The sequence below is a fragment of the Salvelinus fontinalis genome, chromosome 8 (genome assembly GCF_029448725.1).
Source record: "Salvelinus fontinalis isolate EN_2023a chromosome 8, ASM2944872v1, whole genome shotgun sequence".
NCBI lineage: Eukaryota > Metazoa > Chordata > Actinopteri > Salmoniformes > Salmonidae > Salvelinus > Salvelinus fontinalis.
Window position 1 is genome coordinate 39,568,326 of NC_074672.1, and position 25,443 is coordinate 39,593,768.

Here is a 25,443-nt window from a genome sequence, read left to right on the forward strand (position 1 = left end):
GTATGCTATGTTACATCTCGTATGGTATATATTAATTTGTGGATGTCCACCACCCATTTCGTATAATATGAAAACGTATGATATTATATGAATTATAGCTAGGATAGGATTTAGGGTTAGGGTTAAGGGTAGGGTTAAGTTTAGGAGTTAGGTTAAAGGGTTAAGGTTAGGGTTAGGTGAAGGGTTAGATAAAAGGGTTAAGGTTAGGGTTAGGGGAGGGTTAGATAAAAGGGTTAAGGTTAGGGTTAGAAAAAGGGTTAGATAAAAGGGTTAAGGTTAGGGTTAGGGGAAGGGTTGGCTAATATGCTAAGTAGTTGCAAAGTAGCAAAACAATGAGTAAGTAGTTGAAAAGTTGCTAATTAGATAAAGTTAACCGTGATGAGATTCGAACTCACAACCTTCAGGTTGCAAGACGTTTGCTTTATATGCCTGAACAACCACCTTACTTTGACATTTGCTTTAGGTAACCTTCTGTCTTATGTAACCATAACAAACGTAACACCAGCATATTAATTCGTATCCCGGTTTTACGTTTACTATTTCATGTCCAGTCTATGAGACCAGGCTGCCTAACAAGGTATCATGGTTTCACTTCAGTAGTCAAATTTTGCCAGGGGTTAGAGTTTTGCGGGGATAAATGGTTAAGTTTAAACATGAATTCTGGCAAGGAGTAAGGTTTGGGATAGGGTTAAAACAGAGGACTGCCTAGCTCTGGGATTGAACCTGCAATCCTCTGAGCAGGAGTGTGTGTTCTCAGCCCTTCCTCTATCACCATCCACAATGCACTAGCAAGCTGTGCTACCTGCAGACTCACCTTTAGTCTGCAAGTAAATGCCACAGTATGCCAGCCCTGCCTCCCACAGGCAACCTGTCACTGAGCATCACAACACACACACACACATAAACACACAGACACAATGGCAGTGATATGAGCATGGAACAACATCTTATGGTGAATGATTCCCCTCTCACCCAGCTGGGTCTGGTCTGGTGAGGGACTCTTCGATTCACTCCACCTCACATTACCATTCTAATGGCTTTTCAGGAAGCCACCACAATTTACTGCCTTATTTGAAGTGTGTGTGTGTGTGTGTGTGTGTGTGTGTGTGTGTGTGTGTGTGTGTGTGTGTGTGTGTGTGTGTGTGTGTGTGTGTGTGTGTGTGTGTGTGTGTGTGTGTGTGTGTGTGTGTGTGTGTGTGTGTGTGTGTGTGTGTGTGTGTGTGTGTGTGTGTGTGTGTGTGCGTGTGCGTGTATGCTCACATGCCTGTCTGCCAGTGTCTGTATCTCTGTCTGTCTCTCTGTCTGTCTGCAGGTCTCTCCGTCCGTCTACCTACCCTTTTGATGGTGAGTAATAATGTGATCTTTACACCTGTCTGTGTGTCTAGCTGGTCAGCTTCAGAAGTCACCAGAAAGCCAGAGACGGACAGACTGACGGACAGATAAAGTGATAAATGAACACTGTGTGTCTTTTTACTGTGACTGAAGCCATAGAGCCTCTGGTGCGTGATACGCGTGGATATCCAGACCTGTGCGTGCTACAGGAACAAACAGATAAGGAGGAGAGGAATAAAAGAAGCATGAGAGAGGAATGGATGAGTAACATTCTCTAAAGGTCTGACCGGTTAGCCTGGTACTCAGAGGGAAATGTCAGAGTCAGATGCTGCCTGTGAAACTGCTGTGTGTGTGTGTGTGTGTGTGTGTGTGTGTGTGTGTGTGTGTGTGTGTGTGTGTGTGTGTGTGTGTGTGTGTGTGTGTGTGTGTGTGTGTGTGTGTGTGTGTGTGTGTGTGTGTGTGTGTGTGTGTGTGTGTGTGTGTGTGTGTGCGAGGATGTTCGCCTCTGTTGACAAGCGTTATGATATTAGCCCTGTGATCTCATCTCTGTGGCAGCCCTCCTGAAAATGTCAGTCAAAGGACGGTGTGTGTGTGTGTGGGTGTGTGGGCATGTGGGCATAGCGAGCACACGTGTGCGTGACTGACTGTTTGCATGCATGAGTGTGTGCAGGAGTGAGTGAGCGAGTGAGTGCATGCACGATCATTTAATAATAAGTGTGTGCGTGTGTGTGTGTGTGTGTGTGTGTGTGTGTGTGTGTGTGTGTGTGTGTGTGTGTGTGTGTGTGTGTGTGTGTGTGTGTGTGTGTGTGTGTGTGTGTGTGTGTGTGTGTGTGTGTGTGTGTGTGTGTTTTGTGAGCACGCACACATGCCTGCCTGCCAGTGTCCGTCTGTCCATCTGTCATCTGTCTGTCTATCATTCAGTCTTTCTGTCTGTCTGTATGACAGTCTGTCTGTCTGTCTGTCTGCCTGGCTGTAGGTCTCTCCGTCCATCTACCTACCCTTTTGATGGTGAGTAATTGTATGATCTTTACACCTGTCTGTGCGTCTAGCTGGTCAGCTTCAGAAGTCACCAGAAAGCCAGAGACGGACAGACTGACGGACAGACAACGTGATCAAAGTGAACACACTCGATTCAAATCTTCAGAACTGATCCGTCTCTTCTGTGTGTCAACTTGACTGTGTCTCGTGTTCCTAAACAGACAGCAGTGAACGCTGAGTTCTGACATGTTCCTGTGCTGATGGGTTCAGAGCTGAAGCCTCTGACCTTAAATATCTCCATCAATTATGAATGGAACAAAAAAGCATGTGGTGGAGAAGAGCAGAAGTTGCCTGTACAGCTGACCTATGACAACAACTGCTGTTGGAGGGGGAGGAGGGAGAAGGAGAGGAAGGGGGAGATGAGAGGGTGGAGGGGAGGAAGTTGTGAGGAGGAGGGAGGAGTGGGGGAGGAGGGGAGATGAGGGGGTGGAGAGGAGAAGAGTGAAATGTAAGGGTTGAGATGCTAACAGCTCCTGTTGAAGGGGAGTAGGGTAGAGAAAGGGAGGGTTGAGATGCTAACAGCTCCTGTTGAAGGAGAGTAGGGGAGAGAAAGGGAGGGTGAGAAGCTAACAGCTCCTGTTGAAGGGGAGTAGGGGAGAGAAAGGGAGGGTGAGAAGCTAACAGCTCCTGTTGAAGGAGAGTAGGGGAGAGAAAGGGAGGGTGAGAAACGAGGGGGAGTTGTGAAGGAGGAGGGAGAGGTTGCATGCATTATTGACTTTTAGAGAAAGTCCAGGACTTTGACGCAGTACTTTCAGCCTTGCCTATGCACATTTCACTCTCTACAGTGGGAGGAGAAGGGTAGAAAACGCATTGGCCTGTTACTGAATGTTCTCCCCTGGTAGGGTTAGCAACAAACACTCAGTCATATGCTGCAGTGGAGGGTAGACCTAGGATCAGATAACACTACCCCCAAACCTGAATCAGCATTAAAATGGGACAGCTCTACCGCAGTTGACACAGGTACAGCATACACATTCTGAGGGAAAAGGTCAAGCGTCAGAATAATTTCAATTCTGGCCTTGCCCCTTGGTCCTGTATCAGTTGATATAGTCTTGGTTAGGGGGATGTTTACGGCTTGACCCTGGCAGCAGAGCAGGTCCAGACAGTTATGCTTGGCCCAGGGTACTGTCAAAGTCATGGGTACAGTAAATGCTGTTTAAGGCTTTGAGCCGTGGTTCTGGGGCAGGTTATGTTGTTTAAGGTGTTGAACCGTGGTTCTGGGGCAGGTTATGTTGTTTAAGGTGTTGAACCGTGGTTCTGGGGCAGGTTATGTTGTTTAAGGTGTTGAACCGTGGTTCTGGGGCAGGTTATGTTGTTTAAGGTGTTGAACCGTGGTTCTGGGGCAGGTTATGTTGTTTAAGGTGTTGAACCGTGGTTCTGGGGCAGGTTATGTTGTTTAAGGTGTTGAACCGTGGTTCTGGGGTAGGTTATGCTGTTTAAGGCTTTGAACCGTGGTTCTGGGGCAGGTTATGCTGTTTAAGGCTTTGAGCCGTGGTTCTGGGGTAGGTTATGCTGTTTAAGGCGCTGAACCGTGGTTCTGAGGCAGGTTATGCTGTTTAAGGCTTTGAGCCATGGTTCTGGGGCAGGTTATGCTGTTTAAGGCTTTGAACTGTGGTTCTGGGGCAGGTTATGCTGTTTAAGGCTTTGAACTGTGGTTCTGGGGCAGGTTATGCGGTTTAAGGCTTTGAGCCGTGGTTCTGGGGCAGGTTATGCTGTCTAAGGCTTTGAACAGTGGTTCTGGGGCAGGTTATGCTCTCTAAGGCTTTGAACTGTGGTTCTGGGGCAGGTTATGCGGTTTAAGGCTTTGAACCGTGGTTCTGGGGCAGGTTATGCTGTCTAAGGCTTTGAACCGTGGTTCTGGGGCAGGTTATGCTGTTTAAGGCTTTGAACTGTGGTTCTGGGGCAGGTTATGCGGTTTAAGGCTTTGAGCCGTGGTTCTGGGGCAGGTTATGCTGTCTAAGGCTTTGAACCGTGGTTCTGGGGCAGGTTATGCTGTCTAAGGCTTTGAACCGTGGTTCTGGGGCAGGTTATGCTGTTTAAGGCTTTGAACTGTGGTTCTGCGGCAGGTTATGCTGTTTAAGGCTTTGAACCGTGGTTCTGGGGCAGGTTATGCTTTTTAAGGCTTTGAACCGTGGTTCTGGGGCAGGTTATGCTGTTTAAGGCTTTGAGCCATGGTTCTGGGGCAGGTTATGCTGTTTAAGGCTTTGAACTGTGGTTCTGGGGCAGGTTATGCTGTTTAAGGCTTTGAACTGTGGTTCTGGGGCAGGTTATGCTGTTCAAGGCTTTGAACCGTGGTTCTGGGGCAGGTTATGCTGTTTAAGGCTTTGAGCCGTGGTTCTGGGGTAGGTTATGCTGTTTAAGGCGTTGAACCGTGGTTCTGGGGTAGGTTATGCTGTTTAAGGCGCTGAACCGTGGTTCTGAGGCAGGTTATGCTGTTTAAGGCTTTGAGCCGTGGTTCTGGGGTAGGTTATGCTGTTTAAGGCGTTGAACCGTGGTTCTGGGGTAGGTTATGCTGTTTAAGGCGCTGAACCGTGGTTCTGAGGCAGGTTATGCTGTTTAAGGCTTTGAGCCATGGTTCTGGGGCAGGTTATGCTGTTTAATTAAGGCTTTGAACTGTGGTTCTGGGGCAGGTTATGCTGTTTAAGGCTTTGAACTGTGGTTCTGGGGCAGGTTATGCTGTTTAAGGCTTTGAGCCGTGGTTCTGGGGTAGGTTATGCTGTTTAAGGCTTTGAGCCGTGGTTCTGGGGTAGGTTATGCTGTTTAAGGCGTTGAACCGTGGTTCTGGGGCAGGTTATGCTGTTTAAGGCTTTGAACTGTGGTTCTGCGGCAGGTTATGCTGTTTAAGGCTTTGAGCCGTGGTTTTGGGGCAGGTTATGCTGTTTAAGGCTTTGAACTGTGGTTCTGGGGCAGGTTATGCTGTCTAAGGCTTTGAACCGTGGTTCTGGGGCAGGTTATGCTGTTTAAGGCTTTGAACTGTGGTTCTGGGGCAGGTTATGCTGTCTAAGGCTTTGAACCGTGGTTCCGGGGCAGGTTATGCTCTCTAAGGCTTGGTCCCTGTTACTGTTTCTGTTTTATCTTGGCCCGTGGTTCCGTGTCAGGTCCGTTGGGCACCTGATGGTGCCAGAGGGCTGGCCCAAAGAGAGCTGAGCTGGGTCGGGCCATCAATAGCACCGGGGACAGCAATTAATTTTGTCAAACCAGCAGGGAGAGAGTTGCAGCATTGACAAAATGGAAAACTGCTCTGTGACACTTTCCTACCTCGTGTTTAGCACGTTTAGATTGGCTACACACCATGTAGACACACTCACACAGAGAGAGAGAAAGAGAGAGAGAGAGAGGCTGTAAGAGAGAAAGATCAATATCTGAACAGTCATCAGTACTTCCCATGCTGGATTATGATATGAGACAAATAACCTCTCTTCTCTGGCTGGTCACTAGAAACAGATGTTTGAAAAGGTCCTGAGTATGTGGATTAGAGGTCGACCGATTAATCGGAATAGGCCGATTAATTAGGGCCGACTTCAAGTTTTCATAAAAATCAGAAGTCTTTTTCAAAAAAAATGTTAACCTTTATTTAACTAGGCAAGTCAGTTAAGAATCCATTCTTATTTTCAATGACAGCATAGGAACGGTGGGTTAACTTCCTTGTTCAGAGGCAGAACGACATATTTTTTACCTTGTCAGCTCGGGGATTCAATCTTGCAACCTTACGGTTAACTAGTCCAACGCTCTAACCACCTGCCTTACATTGCACTCCACGAGGAGCCTGCCTGTTAGGCGAATGCAGTAAGAAGCCAAGGTAAGTTGCTAGCTAGCATTAAACTTATCTTATAAAAAACAATCAATCAATCCTAATCACTAGTTAACTACAAATGGTTGATGATATTACTAGTTCATCTAGCGTGTCCTGCGTTGCATATAATCGATGTGGTGCGCTTTCGCGAAAAAGGAATGTTGTTGCTCCAACGTGTACCTAACCATAAACATCAATGCCTTTCTCAAAATCAATACACAAGTATATATTTTTAAACCTGCATATTTAGTTAATATTGCCTGCTAACATGAATTTCTTTTAACTCGGGAAATTGTGTCACTTCTCTTGCAACAGAGTCAGGGTATATGCAGCAGTTTGGGCCGCCTGGCTCGTTGCGAACTGCGTGAAGACTATTTCTCCCTAACAAAGACAGCCAACTTCGCCAAACAAGGGATGATTTAACAAAAGCGCATTTGTGAAAAAAGCACACTCGTTGCACGACTGTACCTAACCATAAACATCAATGCCTTTCTTAAAATCAATACACAGAAGTATATAGTTTTAAACCTGCATATTTAGCTAAAAGAAATACAGGTTAGCAGGCAATATTAACCAGGTGAAATTGTGTCACTTCTCTTGCGTTCATTGCACGCAGAGTCAGGGTACATGCAACAGTTTGGGCCGCCTGACTCGTTGCGAACTAATTTGCCAGAATTTTACGTAATTATGACATAACATTGAAGGTTGTGCAATGTAACAGGAATATTTAGACTTTAGACTTATGGCCACCCGTTAGATAAAATACGGAACGGTTCCATATTTCACTGAAACAATAAACGTTTTGTTTTCGAGATGATAGTTTCCGGATTCGACTATATTAGTGACCTAAGGCTCGTATTTCTTTGTGTTATTATGTTATAATTAAGTCTATGATTTGATAGAGCAGTCTGACTGAGCGATGGTAGGCGCCAGCAGGCTCATAAGCATTCATTCAAACAGCACTTTTGTGCGTTTGCCAATGCTTCAAGCATTGCGCTGTTTATGACTTCAAGCCTATCAACTCCCGAGATTAGGCTGGTGTAACCGATGTGAAATGGCTAGCTAGTTAGCAGGGTGCGCGCTAATAGCGTTTCAAACGTCACTTGCTCTGAGACTTGGAGTGGTTGTTCCTTTTGCTCTGCATGGGTAACGCTGCTTCGAGGGTGGCTGTTGTCGATGTGTTCCTGGTTCGAGCCCAGGTAGGAGAGAGGAGAGGGACGGAAGCTATACTGTTACACTGGCAATACTAAAGTGCCTATAAGAACATTGAATAGTCAAAGGTATATGATATACAAATCATATAGAGAGAAATAGTCCTATAATTCCTACAATAACTACAACCTAAAACGTTTTACCTGGGAATATTGAAGACTCATGTTAAAAGGAACCATTAGCTTTCATATGTTCTCATGTTCTGAGCAAGGAACTTAAACGTTAGCTTTCTTACATGGCACATATTGCACTTTTACTTTCTTCTCCAACACTTTGTTTTTGCATTATTTAAACCAAATTGAACATGTTTCATTATTTATTTGAGGCTAAATTGATTTTATTGATGTACTATATTCAGTTAAAATAAGTGTTCAGTATTGTTGTAATTGCCATTATTACAAATACATTTTAAAAATCGGCCGATTAATCTGTATCGGTGTTGAAAAATCAGAATCGGTCGACCTCTAATGTGGATATACAGTATGCCTTCCTTGTTGTTCACAAATAAATATCACCCAGCACTGGCCGTGAACACACGTGGCTCAGAGACAGAGACTGCTGCTTCGACCAGTGTGCTACAACAGTTCACATTTCGCTCTAGCAAGCCGTGAGAATACCATCAAAATAACCCATAGCCCTAACCCTAACCTTAACCCTAACTCTAGCAAGCCATGAGAATACCATCAAAATAACCCATAGCCCTAACCCTAACCTTAACCCTAACCCTAGCAAGCCATGAGAATACCATCAAAATAATCCATAGCCCTAACCCTAACCTTAACCCTAACCCTAGCAAGCCATGAGAATACCATCAAAATGTGTCTTGTCTTTAAGTCTACATTATTGGAAAATAACCCGTAATTAATCATTTCAATGTTATTCTACATCTGTTGTCATTGTAGCATGTGATTAGATTTGTATACCTATTATTTGTTTTATTTGTTTTATTTAGTGTTAACCCTTCCCCAAACCATAGCCCTAACCCTAACCCTAACCTTAACCCTAACCTTAACCTTAACCCTAACCCATAGCCCTAACCCATAGCCCTAACCCTAACCTTAACCCTAACCTTAACCCTAACCGTAACCTTAACCCTAACCCTAACCTTAACCCTAACCCTAACCATAGCCCTAACCCTAACTTTAACCCTAACCCTAACTCATAGCCCTAACCCTAACCTTAACCCTAACCTTAACCCTAACCTTAACCCTAACCTTAACCCTAACCCTAACCCAAACCATAGCTCTAACCTCAACCCTAACCTTAACCCTAACCCTAACCCTAACCCTAAACTTAACCCTAACCTTAAACCTAACCCATAACCCATAGCCCTAACCCTAACCTTAACTCTAACCTTAACCCTAACCCTAACCCTAACCTTAACCCTAACCCTAACCATAACCCTAACCCTAACCCTAACCTTATCTCTAACCTTAACCCCTAACCCTAACCTTAACCCTAACCTTAACCCTAACCTTAACCCTAACCCTAACCTTAACCCAGGTGGTACTGTTCCTGACACCAACCCTAACCCCAACCCCAACCCTAACCCCAACCCCAACCCTAACCCAAACCCAGGTGGTACTGTTCCTGACACCAACCCGAACCCTAAGCTCAAACCTAACCTTAACCCTAACCCTAACCCCACTCCCATATTGAGTACAGGGCCTGAACCCCAGAGGTTACCTATTATTAGCACCTACTCACACACAAATCAACGCATACACCTATGACTAACAAGCGCATTTTTAAATACACCTCATGCCTTCCCCCCACTACAACCATTCTGAACCATCTCAGCATACAGGAGGAATCCCAATCTGAAGGACCTCTTAGTCCATGCAACATTTTCGAACATACCCTCTCCCTCAGTACCCACGGAAAATCACTACTACAGACAACTGACAAACATACACAACCCACACACACACACCTTTAGCCCAATCATACAACTGATGAACATAAACAGCACCAACATCGTCTATGCAATCACCTGTGCATTATGTCAAAAAATATATGTGGGGGAAACTGGATCTACAATTTTAACGCGTCTCAAACAATATCTGTATACAATCACTAATAATACATTTCCTACACATCTAGTCACACATTTCCAAACACACCCTATTATACATCTGAACATCACTGGGCTAGAAACTGTCTCCACCTGGACCATAGCCCAGAGAAAGGCCGCAGAATCCAAGTGGATAGCCACCCTTAGATCTTTGGCTCCAGTTGGATTGAATGGCAAAGTGTAAGTGTAGGTAAACTATTCATACATCTCATATTTTCTCATACACACAAGCCTTCCAATAAATCCAGAATGGAAGCAATAACAGAGATCACAATAGGCCAGTGCAACGCAAGGTGCAAAACCTCAAAAAACAGAACTTATCATAAACCTAACCCTAACCTTTAACCCTAACCTAACCCTAACCTTAACCCTAACCTTAGCCCTAAAGCTAACCTTAACCCTAACCTTAACCCTAACCTAACCCTAACCTCAACCCTAACCTCAACCCTAACCTTAACCTTAACCCTAACCTTAACCCCTTGGAATGAATGCCTAAAACGTAAAACCTTTCAGTTGTTTCTGTTTTTAGCCTGTAACCACACAGAATTAACCCGTTAACCATGAGGAATGAATGTGTCAAAAATAGACCATAATACGTAGAGTATTGAAGGAAACTGTGAGATCTTGTTGCTCTTTTCCCTACGTATACCTCTTCTTCTGTCTGACTCCCCCTTTCCCTATTATAACTCTCTCCTGTCCTCCTTTCAGCCTTCATGTCCTCTGTATCCCTCACTTCATCAGTCTCCCCCTTTCTTTCCCACTCTTCTGACATATTTTTTCTCCCTCACGTTCTCTATCCCTTCCTCTACATCTCTCTACCCCTCTTCCTCTTCTCTCCACCCTCCTGTCTATCTCGTCTGTTTATCAGTGACACCACTCTCACAGGGAGGAAACCTCTGTCCTGACACCTATAGACGCACACACACACACACACACACACACACACACACACACACACACACACACACACACACACACACACACACACACACACACACACACACACACACACACAAATTTCCTTAATGTTGTGACAGTGATCCAAGACAGGGGACAGCCGGTGAAATTACCAGAAGAGCTATCTGAACCCTCCATCACTGTGATGTGTTAGGGCTGAGTCAGGAGAGTGGAGCAGAAGAGATGAGAGAGGGAAGGGGAGAGGAGCGGAAGAGATGAGAGAGGGAAGGGGAGAGGAGCGGAAGAGATGAGAGAGGGAAGGGGAGAGGAAGAGATGAGAGAGGGAAGGGGAGAGGAGAGGAGAGGAGAGGAGAGGAGAGGAGAGGAGAGGAGAGGAGAGGTGGCAGGGGAGAGGAGAGGAGAGGAGAGGAGAGAAGAGGAGAGGAGAGGAGAGGAGAGGAGAGGAGAGGAGAGGAGAGGAGAGGAGAGGAGAGGAGAGGAGAGGAGAGGAGAGGAGGGAAAGAAAGTAGGAGAGGGGAGAGGAGGTGAGGAATAGAGGAGATGAGAGTGGAGAGGAGAGGAAGAGAGGAGAGGAAGATGGGGACAGGAGAGGAGAGAGGGAAGACGAGAGGAAGGTAGAGTAGATGAGAGGAGAGTAGAACAGAGGAAGAAAGAAAGAGAGAAATAAAGAGAGGGGAAGGGAGTGGAGAATAGAAGGGAGGGGAAGGGGGAGAGCTACATGTCACAGGTAAATTATAATTGTAGGTACAGTACTCTGAATCAGTGCCATTAGACCGCAGGCAACACCAGCACAGAGGCATAAAGCTGCTTTGAAGTCCATTTGTAATTGTAATTTGAAACACAATTGTGCTTTACTTCAAACAGGACATTACAATGGCTGTGTGTCTTTCAACTCTGATAACAACAAGTTCCATGTTTTCCAACGGCTGTCCTCGTTATTTCCCATTACGCCGACAAGAGAGAGAGAGAGCGAGAGAGTGCGAGACAGAGCGAGAGTGAGCGAGAGTGAGCGAGAGTGAGCGAGAGAGAGAGAGAGAGAGAGAGAGAGAGAGAGAGAGAGAGAGAGAGAGAGAGAGAGGAGAGAGAGAGAGGCAGCTGTCTGCTAGACAGTGATAATCTTCTCTTGACTCTGGGCTTGATAAAGGTAATACTAATTAAAAAGTAACAATTGTGGTAGGATGTTTGTTGGGGCCGGACACACACACGCAGACACACACACACACACACACACACACACACACACACACACACACACACACACACACACACACACACACACACACACACACACACACACACACACACACACACACACACACACACACACACAGTCCTTCCAGGCCATGTTTACTCTCAAGCACCGCCTGATTGGCCCTCTTATCTATAATGGCAGAGCTGCAATTAAAAGCAAAACAAGACAGCTCTTTTTCAGATGCCCAGAAAGGCAACGCTCTCGACATTAGCAAGGAGACGATAACAGAGGGATGAAACACCGACAAACGCAGACACACACAGACACACACTTGCAGGCACACATATGTTTGTTTTAGTATTAATTCCCATTACAAAAACCTAACCTTTAAGCCTAAAATAGCCTTTTTCCTTGTGGGAACTGAGGAAATGTCCCCACTTCTGGCCCCCACAAGGGATAGTAAATCAAAAAACACACACATGGACAGACACACACATGGACAGACACACATGGACAGACACACACATGGACAGACACACACATGGACAGACACACACATGGACAGACACACACATGGACAGACACACATGGACAGACACACACATGGACAGACACACATGGACAGACACACACATGGACAGACACACACATGGACAGACACACACATGGACAGACACACACATGGACAGACACACATGGACAGACACACACATGGACAGACACACTCACACTTACTAACAGTTACACTGACAAAATATTTACATAATCTCTTAAACTGTTGACAAATTTGATTGCATGTTAAAGTTATTCTAAGCAGCACAGTTTTGTCCCTCTACCTCTCATTCACTTTCACACACCCAACAAAACAACAGACTCTGTTTCATATTCCCCTTGACAAACACAGACACTGACAGAAACACACACACACATTCCAACACACAGGCACTGACAGATACACACACAGACACACATACTGACAGACACACACACAACACACAATGGAGCACTCTGCCTCTCGGCAGGTGGCGGCGAGCGATAAAGAGCAGGAATCTTTGTGGAAACAGGGAGATAAAACCGCGGCGACGGACAGGGGAGAGCGCTCGCACGGAAATTGAATCGCTGGAGCGCCACAATGACTTTACCAGAGAGAGGGGAGGAGAGGGGAGAAGGGAGGAGAGGAGAGGAGAGGGGTGAGCCATGGAACAGACAGAGCGGGAGGAAGATGGGAGAGATGGCGTAGACAGGGAAGGAGGTACACAGGGGGCAGACAGAAAAGGTGAGGTGTCCCTTCTCTGTCTGAGATACCTAAAGAAGGAACAACAGTCCAGTGTTCTGGGCTCAACATCACACCACATCAGCCCAGTGTTCTGGTCTCAACATCACACCACATCAGCCCAGTGTTCTGGCCTCAACATCACACCACATCAGTCCAGTGTTCTGGCCTCAACATCACACCACATCAGTCCAGTGTTCTGGCCTCAACATCACACCACATCAGTCCAGTGTTCTGGCCTCAACATCACACCACATCAGTCCAGTGTTCTGGGCTCAACATCACACCACATCAGCCCAGTGTTCTGGCCTCAACATCACACCACATCAGCCCAGTGTTCTGGCCTCAACATCACACCACATCAGTCCAGTGTTCTGGCCTCAACATCACACCACATCAGTCCAGTGTTCTGGCCTCAACATCACACCACATCAGTCCAGTGTTCTGGCCTCAACATCACACCACATCAGTCCAGTGTTCTGGCCTCAACATCACACCACATCAGCCCAGTGTTCTGGCCTCAACATCACACCACATCAGCCCAGTGTTCTGGCCTCAACATCACACCACATCATTTCAGTGTTCTGGCCTCAACATCACACCACATCAGTCCAGTGTTCTGGCCTCAACATCACACCACATCAGCCCAGTGGGATAGCACAGTTCAATAAGAAACAATTGGTCTAGCCCTCCTCCTCCCACCACATTCTCCTCCCTCCCTCCATCCTGCTCTGTACTTCTGTCTCTCCATTAAAAGGCACTTCTATCACCCCCTCTACATCATCCCCCTCTACATCATCCCCCTATACATCATCCCCCTCTACATCATCCCCCTCTACATCATCCCCCTCTACATAATCCCCCTCTACATAATCCCCCTCTACATAATCCCCCACCAACACAAACACACACACCAGCCAAACACAATCAATCAGCTGACAGAGCTACTCATGGCTCCATGGGGTTAACACACCCAAAGACCCCCACTGCTGAGGGAATGACATTCAAGATGGAGAAGGAAATGTTAACCTATTAACAGGAGGAGACTGGTTTCACTATACAGTATCTATGTCAGATAGTCTGTGTAGAGAGTCATAGCTAGAGAGTCAGGGTAGAGAGTCAGGGTAGAGAGTCAGGGTAGAGAGTCAGGGCTAGAGAGTCAGGGTAGAGAGTCAGGGCTAGAGAGTCAGGGTAGAGAGTCAGGGTAGAGAGTCAGGGTAGAGAGTCATAGCTAGAGAGTCAGGGTAGAGAGTCAGGGTAGAGAGTGAGGTTAGAGAGTCAGGGTAGAGAGTCAGAGTAGAGATTTAGGGTAGAGAGTCAGGGCTAGAGAGTCAGGGTAGAGAGTCAGGGTAGAGAGTCAGGGCTAGAGAGTCAGGGTAGAGAGTCAGGGTAGAGAGTCAGGGTAGAGAGTCATAGCTAGAGAGTCAGGGTAGAGAGTCATAGCTAGAGAGTCAGGGTAGAGAGTCAGGGTAGAGAGTGAGGGTAGAGAGTCAGGGTAGAGAGTCAGAGTAGAGAGTCAGGGTAGAGAGTCAGGGCTAGAGAGTCAGGGTAGAGAGTCAGGGTAGAGAGTCAGGGCTAGAGAGTCAAGGTAGTGAGTCAGGGCTAGAGAGTCAGGGTAGAGAGTCAGGGTAGAGAGTCAGGGTAGAGAGTCAGGGTAGAGAGTCAGGGTAGAGAGTCAGGGCTAGAGAGTCAAGGTAGTGAGTCAGGGCTAGAGAGTCAGGGCTAGAGAGTCAGGGTAGAGAGTCAGGGTAGAGAGTCAGGGTAGAGAGTCAGGGCTAGAGAGTCAGGGTAGAGAGTGAGGGTAGAGAGTCAGGGCTAGAGAGTCAAGGTAGTGAGTCAGGGCTAGAGAGTCAGGGTAGAGAGTCAGGGTAGAGAGTCAGGGTAGAGAGTCAGGGTAGAGAGTCAAGGTAGTGAGTCAGGGCTAGAGAGTCAGGGTAGAGAGTCAGGGTAGAGAGTCAGGGTAGAGAGTCAGGGTAGAGAGTCAGGGCTAGAGAGTCAGGGTAGAGAGTCAGGGTAGAGAGTGAGGGTAGAGAGTCAGGGCTAGAGAGTCATGGCTAGAGTCAGGGCTTTGAACTGATAACACACTTATAGCAGACCCAAACATTTAAGTAGGCAATAAATTGTAGACTAAAATCATTCCAATTAGTGATGTGCAGTTTGTGAAGAATTCATTATTTTTAACAACTACTTACTGACTTACTGACTGAGAGTCATTATTAGTTTTTTCTGAGTGTTTCGTTCATTTAAGTCATTGCTAGTGCTGGCTGCAATGAGTCATACAGCAGGGTTAATATACGCTTCTCCGCCTCAGCGGCTCCAGAGATGTGCTCCAACAAACAACTGTCGGACATATACACTACCGGTCAAAAGTTTTAGAACACCTACTCATTCAAGGATTTTTCTTATTTTTACTATTTTCCAAATTGTAGAATAATAGTGAAGACATCAAAACTATGAAAGAACACATATGGAATCATATATTGTATTAATAGAAAGTGTTAAACAAATCAAAATATATGTTATAGTTTAGATTCTTAAAATCCTTGATGACAGCTTTTCCCACTCTTGGCATTCTCTCAACCAGCTTCATGAGGTAGTCACCTGGAATACATTTCAATTAACTGGTGTTCCTTGTTAAAAGTTAATATGTGGAATATCTTTCGTTCTTAATGCATTTGAACCAATCAGTTGTGTTATGACAAGGTAGGGGTGGGCATACAGAAGATAGCCCTAATTGGTAAAAGACCAAGTCCATAATATGGCAAAAACAGCTCAAATAAGCAAAGAGAAACGACAGTCCATCATTACTTCAAGATACGAAGATCAGTCAATACGAAACATTTCAAGAACTTTGAAAGTTTCTTCAAGTGCAGTCGCAAAAACCATCAAGCGCAATGATGAAACTATATCTCATGAGGACCGCCACAGGAATGGAAGATCCAGTTACCTCTGCTGCAGAGGATAAGTTCATTAGAGTTACCAGCCTCAGAAATTGCAGCCCAAATAAATGCTTCACAGAGTTCAAGTAACAGACACATCTCAACATCAACTGTTCTGTAGGAGACTGTGTGAATCAGGCCTTCATGGTCGAATTGCTGCAAAGAAACTACTACTAAAGGACACCAATAAGAAGAAGAGACTTGCTTGGGCAAACAAACACAAGCAATGGACATTAGACCGGTGGAAATGTCTCCTTTGGTTTGGAGTCCAAATTTGCGATTTTTCGTTCCAACTTCCGTGTCTTTGTGAGACGGTGTAGGTGAACGGATTATCTCCTCATGTGTATTTCCCACCGTAAAGCATGGAGGAGGAGGTGTTATGATGTGGAGGTGCTTTGCTGGTGACACTGTCTGTGATTTATTTAGAATTCAAAGCATACTTAACCAGCATGGTTACCACAGCATTCTGCAGCAAAACACCATCCCATCTGGTTTGGGCTTAGTGGGACTATCCTTTGTTTTTCAACAGGACAATGACCCAACACACTGCAACTGTGCTGCATCAGATGATCTGGCCTCCACAATCCCCTGACCTCAACCAAATTGAGATGTTCTGGGATGAGTCGGACCGCAGAGTGAAGGAAAAGTGCTCATCATATGTGGGAATTCCTTCAAGACTGTTGGAAAAGCATTCCAGGTAAATCTGTTTGAGAGAATGCAAAGCATGTGCAAAGCTGTCATCAAGGCAAAGGGTGGCTACTTGAATATTTTCAAATATCAAATATATTTAATTTGTTTAACATTTTTTAGGTTACTACATGATTCCATATGTTTTATTTCATGGTTTTGATTTCTTTCACTGTTATTTAACAATTTGGAAAATAGTAAAATAAAGAAAAATCTTTGAATGAGTAGGTGTTATTAAACTTTTGACCGGTCATGTGCGCAGGAAAATAGATCATGCTGCAGGCAGCATAGAGAATAAAAAGTTTCAAACTGATCATTGATCACATGGTGCAAGAATTAATGTAATTAGTTGATTATTGAATGTTATTATGGACACACCTTTGTTGAACCAAAACATACACAGCCTCTGCTCAACAAACTCCAACTCTAGAATTAATCGTTTGGGGTGCTGCAGTTCACAAACGATATTGTGCGTATTGCCCTCACGGCAGTAAGCGATGCATTCCACCATGAGTCCTCACATTCTAGTCCGGTTGCGGCCACAACTAGACCTCGTTTCAAATGCATCAAGAAATAATCTTATTTGCATGCCTAGCAATCAACAAATATCCATTGTTTAAAGCACACGTTTGCAATCACAAATGACAGCTCCAATAATCCCCCTATGTTGAACAACATGTGAACGAGGGTATTGTAGATTCATGACTTTCGAGGTTTTAGTTCATTGTCCTTTTTTTGGTGACCAATCGAAACCAAAAGCTATTTTATTGCTTTTAAATCATAGGTTGTGATAGCTGTAGGCCTAATTGTTAATTTCATTCAGTCGCCTGTCGCCCAGTAGGCTAGTGCATTTTTGGTTTCAGGTAAGATATTGGTATGAACATAAACACAACTGAACTCTCTATTTAGAGGATATTGTTCTGTTTTTGGTTTCAAAGACAATAACAATTGTAGGCTATCACAAATGTGCATTTGTAACAGTATAGGTTCCGTCCCTCTCCGCGCCCCTACCTGGGCTCGAACCACGAACCCTCTGCACACATCGACAACAGCCACCCTCGAAGCATCGTTACCCATCGCTCACAAAAGCCGCAGCCCTTGCAGAGCAAGGGGAACAACTACTTCAAGGTCTCAGAGTGATTGACGTCACCGATTGAAATGCTATTAGCAAGAAACCCCGCAAACTAGCTAGCCATTTCACATCGGTTACACATTTTTATTTATTTATTTTATTTCACCTTTATTTAACCGGGTAGGCTAGTTGAGAACAAGTTCTCATTTGCAACTGCGAACTGGCCAAGATAAAGCACAGCAATTCGACACATACAACATCAAAGACTTACACATGGAATAAACAAAACATACAGTCAATAATACAGTAGAAAAAATAAGAAAACAAAAAAGTCTATATACAGTGGGTGCGAATGAGGTAAAATAAGGGAGTTAAGGGAGTAAATAGGCAATGGTGGCGAAGTAATTACAATATAGCAATTAAACACTGGAATGGTAGATGTGCAGAAGATGAATGTGCAAGTAGAGATACTTGGGTGCAAAGGAGGAAGATAAATAAATAAATACAGCATGGGGATGAGGTAGATAGATGGGCTGTTTACAGATGGGCTATGTACAGTGATCTGTGAGCTGCTCTGACAGCTGGTGCTTAAAGTTAGTGAGGGAGATATGAGTCTCCAGCTTCAGTGATTTTTGCAGTTCGTTCCAGTCATTGGCAGCAGAGAACTGGAAGGAAAGGCGACCAAAGGAGGAATTGGCTTTGGGGGTGACCGGTGAGATATACCTGCTGGAGCGTGTGCTACGGGTGGGTGCTGCTATGGTGACCAGTGAGCTGAGATAAGGCGGGGCTTTACCTAGCAGAGACTTATAGATGACATGTAGCCAGTGGGTTTGGCGATGAGTATGAAGCGAGGGCCAACCAACGAGAGCGTACAGGTCGCAATGGTGGGTAGTGTATGGGGCTTTGGTGACAAAACGGATGGCACTGTGATAGACTGCATCCACTTTGTTGAGTAGAGTGTTGGAGGCTATTTTGTAAATGACATCGCCGAAGTCGAGGATCAGTAGGATGGCCAGTTTTACGAGGATATGTTTGGCAGCATGAGTGAGGGATGCTTTGTTGCGATATAGGAAGCCGATTCTAGATTTAATTTTGGATTGGAGATGCTTAATGTGAGTCTGGAAGGAGAGTTTACAGTCTAACCAGACACATAGGTATTTATAGTTGTCCACGTATTCTAAGTCAGAGCCGTCCAGAGTAGTGATGCTCGATGGGCGGGCAGGTGCGGGCAGTGATCGGTTGAAGAGCATGCATTTAGTTTTACTTGCATTTAAGAGCAGTAGGTGTCACCCTTTCCCCTTGCCCTATCTCAGTCCACTAATGCAGGACTAGTAAAGGCCCAGTGCACTACTTTTGTGATATGTTTTGTGTTTACCAGCATTTGTAACTTGAGTGTGATAATTATCTGTACAAAACAGTTCATCTGATTTTTTCTTCATAGTGATGGAAAGTCTAAAGGTCACAGGAGGTTGGTGGCACCTTAATTGGGGAGAATGAGCCCGTAGTAATGACTAGAGTGGAATTAGCGGAATGATGCCAAATACATCAAACACATGGTTTCCACGGTTTCCAGGTGTTTGATGCCATTCCATCTGCTCTGTTCTGGCCATTATTATGAGCTGTTCTCCCCTCAGCAGCCTCTTGCAGTACAGGTCCAAACCTAGATGAGCAGCCTCCTGCAGTACAGGTACAAACCTAGATGAGCAGCCTCCTGCAGTACAGGTACAAACCTAGATGACCAGCCTCCTGTAGAACAGGTACAAACCTAGATGATCAGCCTCCTGCAGTACAGGTCCAAACCTAGATGAGCAGCCTCCTGCAATACAGGTACAAACCTAGATGAGCAGCCTCCTGCAGTACAGGTACAAACCTAGATGAGCAGCCTCCTGCAGTACAGGTACAAACCTAGATGAGCAGCCTCCTGCAGTACAGGTCCAAACCTAGATGAGCAGCATCCTGCAGTACAGGTACAAACCTAGATGACCAGCCTCCTGCAGTACAGGTACAAACCTAGATGAGCAGCCTCCTGCAGTACAGGTACAAACCTAGATGAGCAGCCTCCTGCAGTACAGGTACAAACCTAGATGAGCAGCCTCCTGCAGTACAGGTACAAACCTAGATGACCAGCCTCCTACAGTGCAGGTACAAACCTAGATGAGCAGCCTCCTGCAGTACAGGTCCAAACCTAGATGAGCAGCCTCCTGCAGTACAGGTACAAACCTAGATGAGCAGCCTCCTGCAGTACAGGTACAAACCTAGATGAGCAGCCTCCTGCAGTACAGGTACAAACCTAGATGAGCAGCCTCCTGCAGTACAGGTACAAACCTAGATGACCAGCTTATGTGCAAAACAGTCATGTACATTTACATAAAGTGGTTTCTAAGGCTGGTATATTAATACTGCACAAAAAAGGGGTTGTTTTCAATGTTATTTGATCAATAAAAATATGTAATTTGATGGAATGTTTTGTGTCTTTGCCCATAACGTTGCACCTTCTGATGTAAATGTTTGAGTACAGGATTTTGTTCTTTCTGGATGCCATTAGAATGTCAATAGTAGAGAAAATGGACATGGCAAACACTCTTACAATTCCAACTATTGGATCCTGCAAGGTACTGCTCTTAATTATACAACTACCTTTTTTGCCAAAGCAGAGATGCTGAAAACAAGTTTTTGCCAGCGCTGCAAACATCTATATGGTCTGCTAATGCAAATAAAGGACCAGTGCACTACTTTTGTGAAAAAATTGATTTCACCACCCTGAAATTTTTTTATATATATATTTTGTTTATTATTTTTCAGGAGGTGCTGCAGCACCCTCAGCTGCCCTCCTTCCTGCAGCTATGATCCTCTGCCAGCATCCCCAATCCCCACCTGTAGACTGCCTGTCTCTGGAATAATGCATTTCCACCTCTCACTCTATCAGTCTTGTTTGTCCATCTTCCTGAATTAAAATGAGATATTCTAACAGATCCATTTTGCTGGTAAAACATCATTAAATATTCAGTTGTTTAGCTATAGTGGATGTATACTACTGCTTTTATATAATGAGCACCCAGATAGTGCAACTGCTGCTTATGAAAAGCTATAATATCAGACAGAGACAAGTTGGCCCGGGAAAAAACATGCGCGTGACACCTCCTAGTTGGCTACTATGTCGCAATATTAATATTCTCAGAGCCACCTTGTTGATACAAAATGTTTCAATATTCTCAGAGCCACCTTGTTGATACAAAATGTTTCAATATTACAGAGCTACCTTGTTGATACAAAATGTTTCAATATTACAGAGCCACCTTGTTGATACAAAATGTTTCAATATTCTCAGAGCCACCTTGTTGACACAAAATGTTTCAATATTCTCAGAGCTACCTTGTTGACACAAAATGTTTCAATATTACAGAGCCACCTTGTTGACACAAAATGTTTCAATATTACAGAGCCACCTTGTTGACACAAAATGTTTCAATATTACAGAGCCACCTTGTTGACACAAAATGTTTCAATATTCTCAGAGCCACCTTGTTGACACAAAATGTTTCAATATTCTCAGAGCCACCTTGTTAAAACAAAATGTTTCAATATTCTCAGAGCCACCTTGTTGATACAAAATGTTTCAATATTACAGAGCTACCTTGTTGATACAAAATGTTTCAATATTACAGGGCCACCTTGTTGATACAAAATGTTTCAATATTCTCAGAGCCACCTTGTTGACACAAAATGTTTCAATATTCTCAGAGCTACCTTGTTGACACAAAATGTTTCAATATTACAGAGCCACCTTGTTGACACAAAATGTTTCAATATTACAGAGCCACCTTGTTGACACAAAATGTTTCAATATTACAGAGCCACCTTGTTGACACAAAATGTTTCAATATTCTCAGAGCCACCTTGTTGACACAAAATGTTTCAATATTCTCAGAGCCACCTTGTTGATACAAAATGTTTCAATATTCTCAGAGCCACCTTGTTGACACAAAATGTTTCAATATTCTCAGAGCCACCTTGTTGACACAAAATGTTTCAATATTCTACGAGCCACCTTGTTCGTTGATGCAATATTTAAATATTGCACCACCATGCAGAATGTTTTCCTTCCCTGGCAAATATTGCAGACGGGCAAATGCTAAAATTAGCTGGGTGCTAACATTATGTGGAACAGTGGAAAGCGCCCGAGTCAATGACACTGTTTTAGTAGACTGTATGCGCCGTTTCATAAGGGTGGCTTCATATAGCCCTTAGCAGGGGGTCGGAAACCATTTTCAGTGCCAATTTACAATTGATCCTACCATTTCTAAAGCTCTGTGTGCCAGTTACAATTTCAATATAAGCCTATGCCAGGGCTCTCCAACCCTGTTCCTGGAGAGCTAGCTTTTCGCTCCGACCCCAATCTAGCGAAAACCAACAGGCCGGTAGCTCTCCCCAACACAGGGTCTGAGTGCCTTGGCCTTCGTATTGCAGGCTACCTAACTGTGCCCCAAAAATGTCTAACTGCCCACAAACGGAATAATTCTATAGTTGGGTTCGAGATAGAGGCGCCACGCCACAAAACAATGATTACCTGTACTGAGGCGCTGTCCATTCAGCACCACGGAACTATGACTACCTGTACTGAGGCTCTGTCCGTTCAGCACCACACCACGGAACTATGACTACCTGTACTGAGGCGCTGTCCATTCAGCACCACACCACAGAACTATGACTACCTGTACTGAGGCGCCGTCCATTCAGCACCACGGAACTATGACTACCTGTACTGGGGCGCTGTCCATTCAGCACCACCCCACGGAACTATGACTACCTGTACTGGGGCGCTGTCCATTCAGCACCACCCCACGGAACTATGACTACCTGTACCGAAGCGCCGTCCATTCAGCACCACGGAACTATGACTACCTGTACTGGGGCGCTGTCCATTCAGCACCACCCCACAGAACTATGACTACCTGTACTGAGGCGCCGTCCATTCAGCACCACGGAACTATGACTACCTGTACTGGGGCGCTGTCCATTCAGCACCACCCCACGGAACTATGACTACCTGTACTGAGGCGCCGTCCATTCAGCACCACACCACGGAACTATGACTACCTGTACTGGGGCGCTGTCCATTCAGCACCACACCACGGAACTATGACTACCTGTACTGAGGCGCTGTCCATTCAGCACCACACCACGGAACTATGACTACCTGTACCAAGGCGCTGTCCAATCAGCACCACGGAACTATGACTACCTGTACCAAGGCGCTGTCCAATCAGCACCACGGAACTATGACTACCTGTACCGAGGCGCTGTCCATTCAGCACCACATCACGGCACTATGACTACCTGTACTGAGGCGCTGTCCATTCAGCACCACACCACGGAACTATGACTACCTGTACTGAGGCGCTGTCCATTCAGCACCACACCACGGAACTATGACTACCTGTACCAAGGCGCTGTCCATTCAGAGGTGCTGAATCACGGACATGTTTTTTGCTCCAGTTACTTTCACATTGATGTCGGCATTTGATATCGGCATTGTTGTGACTTGATACTGTGTATTAAGCATCTATTTCACGTTGCACTGTATGTGCCGTTCTACAAGTAAATCAGTCAATTTATAATGAGGTTGAGTAGTGGTTGACATTGTACACGCGGTTCCACAGACCTTTAAACCTGATATTGCGGTGATCATCAATGGCTGCAATATCAGGTTTAAAGGTCTGTGGAACGGCCATTGAAGATCACCGCAATATCAGGTTTAAAGGTCTGTAGAATGGACATTAATGATCCTGAATGGCTGGGGTCATTTTGTTTGTTTTTGCTGTTCTCCAAATATCATTTTAGTGTTTTTTAAATTGTGTAGAAATACAGTAAATGAGCTTCAACTTCCCCAAAGTCCTGCCATACACCTAGGTTAATTAAGCTGAACTACATAACCAAAACTACATGACCTGTCAGCAACGGGTGTGGCTGAAATAGCCGAATCCACTAATGTAAACCTACAAGCATACACACACACACACACACACACACACACACACACACACACACACACACACACACACACACACACACACACACACACACACACACACACACACACACACACACACACACACACACACACACACACACTCAGATAGAAATCCAATTTCTGTTAACAGCAGCATGTAAGCTCTGATAGGATCTATCACCTGCAGCTATAAAAGCAGAGAGCCGTGGTTCCATCCTTCACTACCCCTCCCTCCCCATTAAACACACACACACACACAGCTCCTAAATCTGTCCCAAAGTGGCCTCTTAGATAGTTGGGATAGAGGGGATCAATAGAGTGACACAGACACCAAGGGATGGATGGCTGGCTGGATGGGTGGATGGCTGGATGGGTGGATGGCTGGATGGGTGGATGGCTGGGTGGATGGCTGGACGGCTGGATGGGTGGATGGCTGGATGGGTGGATGGCTGGATGGGTGGACGGCTGGATGGGTGGACGGCTGGATGGGTGGACGGCTGGATGGGTGGATGGCTGGATGGGTGGATGGCTGGATGGGTGGATGGCTGGATGGGTGGACGGCTGGATGGGTGGACGGCTGGATGGGTGGATGGCTGGATGGGTGGATGGCTGGATGGGTGGACGGATGGATGGGTGACGGATAGATGGGTGGATGGATTCATAGATAGATAAAAAGATAGATAGATAGATAGATAGATAGGTAGATAGATAGATAGATAGATAGATAGATAGATAGATAGATAGATAGATAGATAGATAGATAGATAGATAGATAGATAGGCTCTCAGCCTCACAGAGAGAGAGAGAGAGGTGTTTGTTGTTGCAGAATGAAGTGAGTTCATTCTTACAAGGTAAGTTCATTGAGTCAGCATAAAGTGGTAGACACCATATTACAGCTATGCAATCCATCATAATCACCATACTGTATGGTCTCTGATGTGGTTACATGCTGATGTATGTTGCAAACTCAACTAGCTCTCACAGTCTCACGCAAGAATTAGACGTTCTTCCATGTTTCTCAAACGTCAAATTTCGAACTGTTTAAGGTTAAGTTTAGGCATTAACTCCGAAATCTTAAGGCTAGGCATTAACTATGACTGGTTAAGGTTTGGGATAGGCTTAAATCAAAAATCTACTTTCTATTTCTGGATTTGAACATTACAACCGTTAGAATCAGAGGCAGATGCTTCTGCCCATCCACCACGCTCTAGCAAACCAAAACCTACTTGAAGGTAACAGAGCTCGCTGTTGCCCTTAGTGGCCGGTTTCCATGTCATCTCCCAACGTCCTCAGACATGGATGGACGTTGAATACTGACTTGTATCAAGGGCGATCTGGCTGTGTAAACTGGTTTGAACAGGTCCAGTGTGTTCAGTTGGTGTTCTCTAACAGTTGTTCCATTTCCTCTGTTCCAGTAGTGCAGAATTGACTTGACTGACTCAGTAGACTTGACAGTTGACTTGACTGACTCACCTTCATGGCTTCAGACTTCTTGTGGAACATCTCCTCCATGTTCTCAGCCAGCTTCTTCACCAACCTCAATCCATCTATCTCTTCTACACGCACCGCTCGCTCAAACTCCTTATACTTCTGTAAGAAACACACGTACACACACATACGACCTCATTATACACATTGTAGCAAGAACATTTGTAAGAAAACACGCAAAATCAGAAAATGCATTAAAATGTCATGTATTAATATATTTTGACCAACAATGTAACCTAACTAACTCAAATGGCAACCACAAAACCCATTCCAACCCCAGCCAGTGACATATCGACCCCACCAACACACACGCACGCACACACATGCACACTTAGCAAAGCATTATCTTTGCACACACACACAGCATAAATCAGGCCTCACCATGTCCAGTGACCACATCAGCTCTGTTAAATCT

General features: G+C 45.1%; 1 protein-coding gene across 4 annotated transcripts in view; it reads right to left on the reverse strand.

The window, feature by feature from the left end:
* The window catches only part of cacna2d3a (calcium channel, voltage-dependent, alpha 2/delta subunit 3a), a 330,804-nt gene extending 305,632 nt beyond the window's left edge, over positions 1 to 25,172 (reverse strand). For all 4 annotated transcript variants that reach the window (XM_055932451.1, XM_055932450.1, XM_055932448.1 and 1 more), the window contains exon 1: positions 25,014 to 25,172. In XM_055932451.1, coding sequence (XP_055788426.1) covers positions 25,014 to 25,157 — 144 coding nt within the window. In that variant the 5' untranslated portion in view covers positions 25,158 to 25,172. The remainder of the gene's footprint in view (positions 1 to 25,013) is intronic.
* Positions 25,173 to 25,443: the final 271 nt, after the last annotated feature.